The following is an 8,257-nucleotide window of genomic DNA, read 5'->3' on the forward strand; positions in this document are numbered from 1 at the left end:
ATTTCCCTTGATTCTCCTCCTGTCCCACTATCATGCTCAGTCCCCACCAGGATTTCAGCACTTCCTCTTTGTTACGTTCCCCTTGATCCTGCCCTACCAGTTCTCCCACACCCACCTCCCCACCAATTGGTCAAATCTTATTGTTCTGTGAGATCACTTACATGAAAGAGCTGTATTTTATCCCCTTTATTTGAACTAGTTGTTTCTCTCTAATAGCACTCCAGGTTGGTCTTCATCACGGCCGGTGATCGTTATCATTCAGTGTGGAATTGCATTGTTTACTAAATGTTTCATGTATGCTAGATATTTTCGCTGTATCACTTAGCACATTGCTAACCAGATAACTGGTGTTCATCCATTCATTCAATATTTTGTGAGCATCTGTATGTCTTAGTCTCACCTGTCTGTCAATTTGTCTTACTATGGTGGCTTGCTAGAAGCTATATCACCAGTTTTTCAAATCCAACAGGGTCATCCATCTGTGGAGAACAGATTTCAGCTGAGAGTCCAGACTAAGAACAGACTAGGAAGAAGGAAGAGATGGTCCGTTTCTGAAAAAACTAGCCACTGAAAATGCTCAATGAGATGGATTGTCACCATGACTGCAACCACGGGCTCAAACATAGCAATTGTGAGGAGCACACACGGCCAGGCAGTGGTTCCTAGTGTGGTACATGGGTTACTATGATTTGGAACCGACGTGAGGGCACAGCATCAGCAACAACAACAACAGCAACATGTTCCTGGCACTAGCCTAGGTTGTAAAGATAGCACAATGATTCAAAAGAGCTTATACGTTTTTAGAGATGATAAGACAATGAACAAGTATGTAGAGAAATAAGGTAATTTATATAAACACCAGAAGAAAAATAAATGAGCTTAAGTGACCCTCTGCCCTCATGAGGTGATTATTAATAGCACTGCTTTTTACTTTAAAAGGGCCTGGTTTTGGAAAATAGGATATATGTAAGGCAAGGCAACAGAGAGTCTTAGGGCATGCACCCTTCAATGGGGCAAGTCAGGGAAGGCATCTGTCGGGTAAGGAGAGAACCAGGCAGATGTCAAGAAAAAGAGGCTTTCAGTTGGCAGGACCAGCTTGTGCCAAGACCCTGAGGCAGGAGAGCTCTCTGTGTGCTGGAAGTCAAGAAGGGCATCAGAGACAGAGGTAGTCTGGTGGGGGTTAGGCAGGAGGGATATGTAAGAATCAGGTCACACAGGATGAGGTAGGCCCTGGCAAGGACTTTTGTGCTAAATTCGGTGGTAGAAACTAGTAGAGGGTTTCAGGCTCAGGAGTGAGATTATCTGACTTATATTTAAAAAACATCACTCGAGCTGCTATGTAAAGAAAAGGCTACTGGGGGAACCGAGTGATAGCAGGAAGACCAATGAGCAGCTTATTTTAGGGGTCCAGGCGAGAGATGGATGCCGACTCATAGTGACCCTAGCAGACAGGGCCGAACTGCCTTGAGTTTCTAGACTGTAACTCTTTACAGGAATAGAAAGCCCAGTCCTTCTCCCTCGGAGCAGCTGGTGGTTTCAAACTGCTGACTGTGCAGTTAGCAGCCCACTGTGTAACCACTACACCATGAGGCTCCTTACTAGGTGAGAGATGAGAGTTTACTTTCATGGCTTGGTGGACACTTATTGCATTAAAGCATTTGGAGATACAGAATGGAGATATTGATTTGGCAAAGTCATTTATCTCAAAAATTTGCTTATCTTATACAACTGGGATAACCCCATCTGATCAGTTTATCTCAGAGCACGATTCTAAACGATAATGTTTGGGAAAGTAGTTTGTAAGCTACAACATACATGGGGGGTGATATGAGTTAAAATAGACTTGACAGCCCCTAACAACAACAACGTACTCTTCACCTCTCTCGGTGGCACAAGCGTTTCTGACTGACTGGTAACCTAAAGGCTGGCAGTTTGAACCCCCTCCGAGGTTGCTGGAAGAAAGGTCTAGTATTCTGCTTTCATGAAGATTATGGTCAAGAACACCCTGTGGAGAAGTTGTGCTCCACAAAGCATGTGATCACTATGAGTCAGCATCAACTTGATGTCAGGAAGCTTGGTTTGATTTTTTTTTTCTGCTTAATGTATGATCCACCAAGGATCCCTGGTGGTGCAGTGAGTTAAGCATTGGATTGCTAACCACAATGTTGGCCGTTTAAACCCACTAGCTGCTTTGCAGGAGAAAGACGAGGCTCTCTGCTTCTCCTATGAAGATCTATAGCCTTGGAAACCTTACGGGGTACCACTATAGTGTCTTGATGAGTTGGTACTATGTCTTTATGAGTGGCACTATCCACCAATCACCTGTCCGTTTGCTTGCACTGTGGCAGGTTAGGTGTTGCTGTGATGCCGGAAGCTATGCCTTGGGTATTTCAAAGACCAGCAGGATTATTCGCAGCAGGTGGACGTCAGTGGAGCTTCCAGAGGAACACAGAGTAGAAAGCAAAGCACTGTTATGTACTTCTGAAAATTAGTTCATGGAAACCTTATGGACCACAACTGAGCATTGTCCAATAAAGTGCTGGAAGATGAGCCTTCTGGGTTGGAGGACACTTAAGATACAGAGTGTCTGCAATGATCTCGAACATACCAATGATGATGAAGATGGCACACAGCTCCAGGCCACCTCTTGTGTGTTGGCCATGGGCTTGCCCTGAGTCAGAGCTGACTCAATGAAAATGAACATTAATTACAACAATGCATTATGCAAATGTTCACTGCTCTGGTTCCCACTCTTCTTGTTGACAGAATCCCAGTTTTGCTCTAGATTGGAGAACACCTTCCCCCCATGGGAAAGTATGTGAACTGATCGTTCAGGGATTTCAACACTGAGTTTTGTGGAACCGTGTTGTGGAACGGCCATCTGCTACCGGCTCCCTGGACCTGGACAGCGGCACGTTCCTTTATATGCCTGGTTCTCCAGCTCTCTTTGATTCTGGGACCTCTTCCATACCCTCCCACTAAAGTCCATTTTCAATACAGTTAAGAGCTGTTTTCTGGTGATTGTAGCCAACAAGTCTACCAGTCATATTTGGAGCAGGTGATTTACATGGGATTGGGGTTTAGAGAGACGTGGGAGTGGCTGTGCCATTATTGCCTGCAGCTGTCTGGTTGGACTGCATATTCTGAGGTAGACTTTCTGGGATGTGGGAGACACCACCAGAAGTAGAAAGATCAGCTCCAAGAGAAGGATGCTGGACTGAATGTGTTCTGGGGACAGTTCTCACAGAACAAGAAGTGCCATTAATAATAAAGTAGAACACCTCATTAGCTCAACTTAGGAAATAACGTATAGAATCACTGAGTGTTACTGAATGAATAAATGAATGACTAGATTATTGAAAGAATTGAAGTCATCTGGTGTCCAGATGTCCAGTCCTAGTTCTACCCCATAGCTAGTTATGAGAGCCTGAGAAAATCCCAGGTGTCCATTTTCCACCTGCAAATGGGCTTACTAATTAATTTCTGCCTTACATATTTCACAGGACCAGGATGTGACTCTGAATGAACAAAGGTGAAAGGTGAGAACGTGGTAAAATGTTAAAGACTTGGGTTATGGCTGAAAGGTTTGGGAAAGCAACAGACTCGTTCCTAAGTGGGAGGGAGGGAGGGAGTGAACATAAAGACACGTCAGGCTGACGATGAATTATCAAAGAGCCGTATTTCAGATGTACAGCTGGGGTACAAGGATTGCCCCGAGAAGGGTAGAAAAGTTTGTGAAGACCACCGGCTCCTCAGGCCGCAGGAGACTTCCACCAGGCGAAGACTGGATCCGAGGCCGGCCCTGCTGCTGTAGCTTTGGGACTGGGCTTCTCAACTTACTAAACACCCCTGGAGATGAAAACGCGAAGATCTCTTTTAATCAAGAAATATAAGACCCTGGTCTCTCCCCCACATTCCCTAAGGGAAAGCGCCTGCACAAATGTGCATGTACTTGCTGTTTTGAGCTTGGATTCCTTTTGGTTATAACCTTAGTTGGCTGTGTGTCTCGTGATCTGATGGGAGTTCTATGTGGGGATTTGTGAAACTAGAAAACATTTGGATGTAAGGTAACAGCTAGAAGAGATGAGTGGAGTACTGCTAAATACTTAATAGCCAACTCTAAAATAACACTAAGGAAAAGCTCCGATTTGTAGCATGTGCCAATCTGTGCTGTGTAAATGCTCCTATTGTGGTTGATTTCAATGGCTTCACAACCTGCTAGCAATCCTGAAAATTAATAATTCATTTGCGTGAGTTGGTGTGAGTCAGCTCCAGCAGCATACCACTGGAAGGGAAGGGAAAAAAATGCAGCCGATTGGGTGGTCTGTCAGGATAAATGGGTATCTTATTCAGTAAAATGCCTACTTAGCAGTGGATCCTAAACATGTTGTTCTTTCATTTACTTTTAAAATTAGAGAGTAGCTAGGGAGACAAGATTCATACATAGAAAGTTTCATTAAAATATAGGATATGCATTAGGCTGTTACATAATGATCACCCGGAGGGAGGGGAAGTCAGTCAGGAGCAGGTCTGGGGAGGCTCCTGCTGTGAGTGGGGGTTGGATCATGGCACATGCGGTATGAGTGGCACACGTCCGTGAGCAGAGGAAGTCAGGCAGTTTTGAGAGTACAGCTGTGAGAGGTTGGGGAGGGGCCAATGAACCTGGCTGGGGTTGTCAGCACTCAGAGACCCAAGAGGAGGATGTGGCTCAATCATGGGATCAGAGGAGAGTGCTTCCCGTGTAGCTGGTCATCATCGACATCTGCTGTTGTGTCTACTCAGCTTCCGTTTCTCCTCCCATCCCCCCTTTCTGTTCATGTGGTTTGCAGGAGACTTACTTCACACCCAGGGCCCAGGAGTGGGTTTGTCAATCAAGGCTGGTCCATGATGAGGCGTATGATCCACATCCGTTCAATGGCAGCCCATCCGGGGATATTGGTTCACTAAGCTAGTAAGATGCTTTATGTAGGACTGAAGTTGTGTGGCTAATTTGTCAACACATGAGGAGGAGGATTTAATAAAATGCACTCATGGGATGTGTAGATAGATTGATTTCTGATAATGTTAGTTAAATATCCACAAAAGAACCACTATTTTTATTACTAATACCATTCCATTTTCTGCCAAATAATTTCTGGCCCATGGAGACTTCTATGTGTGTCAGGGTAGAACTGTGCTCCGTTGCCAGGCATTTGGCCTGAGGAGCCTCTGCGTGGATTTGAACTGCCAGCCATTCACTTAGCAGCCAAGTGTGTTAAGTGTTCGTACTGCCCAGGGACTCCTAATTGCGATGTAATAAAACCCTTTTTGTGGGCTTATGCCAATTTGAGTTGTGCTTCTGTTCTTTGTGACTGAAGGAGTCCTGCCAAAATATTAATTAATTTATGTAATTAATATAAGGAAGAGTCAAGATTGAGAGACTGATAGGCACTCCTTAAAAAAGCATTGTTTAGAAAGAGAACCTTTAAAAAGCTATGGGGACTTTTTTTTTTTTTGTAGATCAAACAGTATATTTTACTATACATCTTATATTTATACATTTCATCTATGCTTTTAAAACTTCAACAGTTGAATATAAAAAATATAAGCAGCAGTGGTTCTCAGACATAGTATCTAGGAGAAAATTGGAGCAAGTTTTTCTGTAGGCATTTAGTGAGTATTACAAATCAAGATGGTGGAATGTCTCCTGACTCGGCTACCTTTTTGATCAACTTTTTACAGTGATTTGATTCCAATTCAGAGTGACCCTATAAGACAGTACAACTGCCCCATAACACAGTTTTCTAAGCTATAATATTTATGGGTTTGAACCACCAACTGTATAGTTAGCAGCAGCGCATCTTACAAAGCCATTATGCCACCAGGGTTCCTTTGAACAACTTTGGTAAGTATAATATTGCTAATTGGAAACAATGAGATATAAAATAAGTTGACTTGTATTTTCTTGATGTCCTTGAGACCTAAATGATTGTTTTCTCCTAATGGAGAAAAGATCCAATAAGAATTAATATTTTAAATAGACCATCTGGATGGAGCATCTGCCTAAGAACCACTGCCCATGGTTATTCAGTCTTCAGGCCTCACAGGATGAGGTAATGGTATGATAGGTTTCTTCTCTGTGTCTCTGGATAGTGCTTTCCTCATATCGTAACCATCCTCATCCGGTTCCCCGTTGCTGGCCGAGTAGTATTCTATGACCGTCCTGTATACACTGTAGCCCAACTGCTTGTACATGTTGACTGCAACTTGGTTAGATACTCTTACAAAGAGATCAACAAAAAAGCCACCCTTCCTTTCTGAAATCTCTTCTAATAACTCCATAAGTTTAGCTGCCAAACCAAGGCGTCGGAATTCTGGGGCAACAGACAGCGCTGTGACGTGCCAGTGCCATTCTTCCCTTGCCACTGAGCCTTCTGCTTTCCCCATAATATAACCCATTAGCTCCCAGCCAGGCGCCTCTGCAACGATGAAATACTCTGGCCAATGGGCAAGGTATTGCAAGTAAAAAGGAATCCCATAAGTTTCTGTAAGCGGATCCAAGTTAATGTTGTTGAAGCGAAACAGGTCGTCGCAGGTAAAAGCTCGGAGCGTAGTCATCGCGCGGCTCCCGCGGCCCAAGCCGGCTCGCTATGGGGACTTTTGAAGCAACACGGACAATCAACAATAGAGAGATGGAGAGTAAATTGGGTTTGTATCTGTTTTATGAAGGCAATAGAACTATTAAAGAAACCAAATCAAACCACCATGGAGTTGACTGCGACTCGCAATGCTCAAAGAGGTTATCCTAAAATTGTAACTGTTGTAACTTGGTGCTGTTGAGTGGATTCTGATCACAGCAACCCTATAGTACAACCGGACCCAGCACTGCCCAGCCCCACGCCGTCCTTGCTGTTGTTCTTCTACCCCTTAGGGTTGCAGTAGCTGACAATGTTTCCATGCGGTCCGTTGCGGTTTCACTGTGAAGTGGGCAGCTTACTCCTTTTTCATAGTCGGTTCTTCATCTGGAAGCTCTGCTGAAGCCTGTTCACTTTGGGTGACCCTGCCGGTATTTGAAACATCAGTGACATAGCTTCCAGCAGCACAGTCACATACAATACAGCGGTGGACAAACTGACAGACAAGTGGTGGACAACTACAATAGGGACAGATAAAGATTGTTACAATATAATGATGAGAAACGCCAAGGGACAATATAACATAGCAGTAGATGCATTATGATACTTTAAAGAAATTTAAAAACAGAAACAATGTAAAAATGGGCCAGAAGAGCCTAGTGGAGTTAGATCTCATAAATAGCAATGTAGCTGAGAGGAAACTAAGAGCCTAATGAAGGTCGAACATGATATTGGGGCAGGAGGAAAGTACAGATAGGGAAAAGCCTAGGAGGCAAAAGACATTTATAGAGGTATAAATATAGACATGTACATATGTAAATATATTAATATATAACAATATGGGTATAGTCTTATGTACATATATTTATATGCCAGGTTGCAAGGGGAAGCCAGCCCCTAGCACATCATCACAGGTCCAGTAGGCGCAATTGTACAGCGATAATAAGTAAAGATCATAGTAAAGTCATAAAGAGCATGAGAGATGGAAGAGAGATATAAATAATGGAGTCAGACACATTTCATGGTAGTAATGCTCACCTCAGCCTCACTTGGTGGTCCACATGGAGAGAGAGAGATATTTAATGCTAACCAAGGCTTTTATATTCTCTGGGGACATGCAAACCCCTAATTACAGGTGAAGACATATGTCACAGGAAAAGGTTGTGCTATAGGCAACAAAGTAATGGGAGGGGATGGTCTAGGGGTATACACGCAATACAAAGAGGAGGGATTGGGGGTATGCATGTGGCAAGATGGGTGGATCCTAGATTCAGGATGGCAGCCTAACTTTGGATGTCACTGAGCCAGTTTGACCTGTTCCCTGGCACCATTATCAGTAGGCTGTGAACTCCACCTACAGGAAGCAAATTGATGACTGCAAGCCTTCAGGGAGAAGTAGCCCATTGTCCTTAGAAGCAGGGAGTAGACAGTAGTCTGGCAGCTGACTGCCTTCAGGGAGGATGTCTCTAAGTATCTGACCTCCTCCCATATGCTAGCAAAAAGCAAAAAGTCCCTAATGTTTGGCAAATCTTTGGGGGAGACAAAACTGGGGGAAAGTCTCTTTATAATCCCACGCCAAGTATGAAGGAAGCAGATGGACCTGGCTTTCTACTCACGTACTCCCTCAACACAAGAACACATCA

General features: G+C 43.9%; 1 protein-coding gene across 1 annotated transcript; it reads right to left on the bottom strand.

Annotated features, from left to right (window-relative positions):
- Positions 1-6,065: 6,065 nt before the first annotated feature.
- LOC101655031 (N-alpha-acetyltransferase 20) lies at positions 6,066-6,620 on the bottom strand. The gene has a single exon (XM_004703558.4). It carries the CDS (start codon positions 6,595-6,597, stop codon positions 6,067-6,069), a length of 531 nt encoding a protein of 176 aa, XP_004703615.1. The 5' UTR covers positions 6,598-6,620; the 3' UTR covers position 6,066.
- Between the last annotated feature and the right edge of the window lie 1,637 nt (positions 6,621-8,257).

The sequence above is a fragment of the Echinops telfairi genome, unplaced genomic scaffold, assembly GCF_000313985.2.
Source record: "Echinops telfairi isolate 266 unplaced genomic scaffold, ASM31398v2 ScPeMD7_7469;HRSCAF=8507_1, whole genome shotgun sequence".
NCBI lineage: Eukaryota > Metazoa > Chordata > Mammalia > Afrosoricida > Tenrecidae > Echinops > Echinops telfairi.

Excerpts from the sequence above, each read along its gene's own strand:
- LOC101655031 (XM_004703558.4), bottom strand. The coding sequence starts at position 6,597 with ATGACTACGCTCCGAGCTTTTACCTGCGACGACCTGTTTCGCTTCAAC.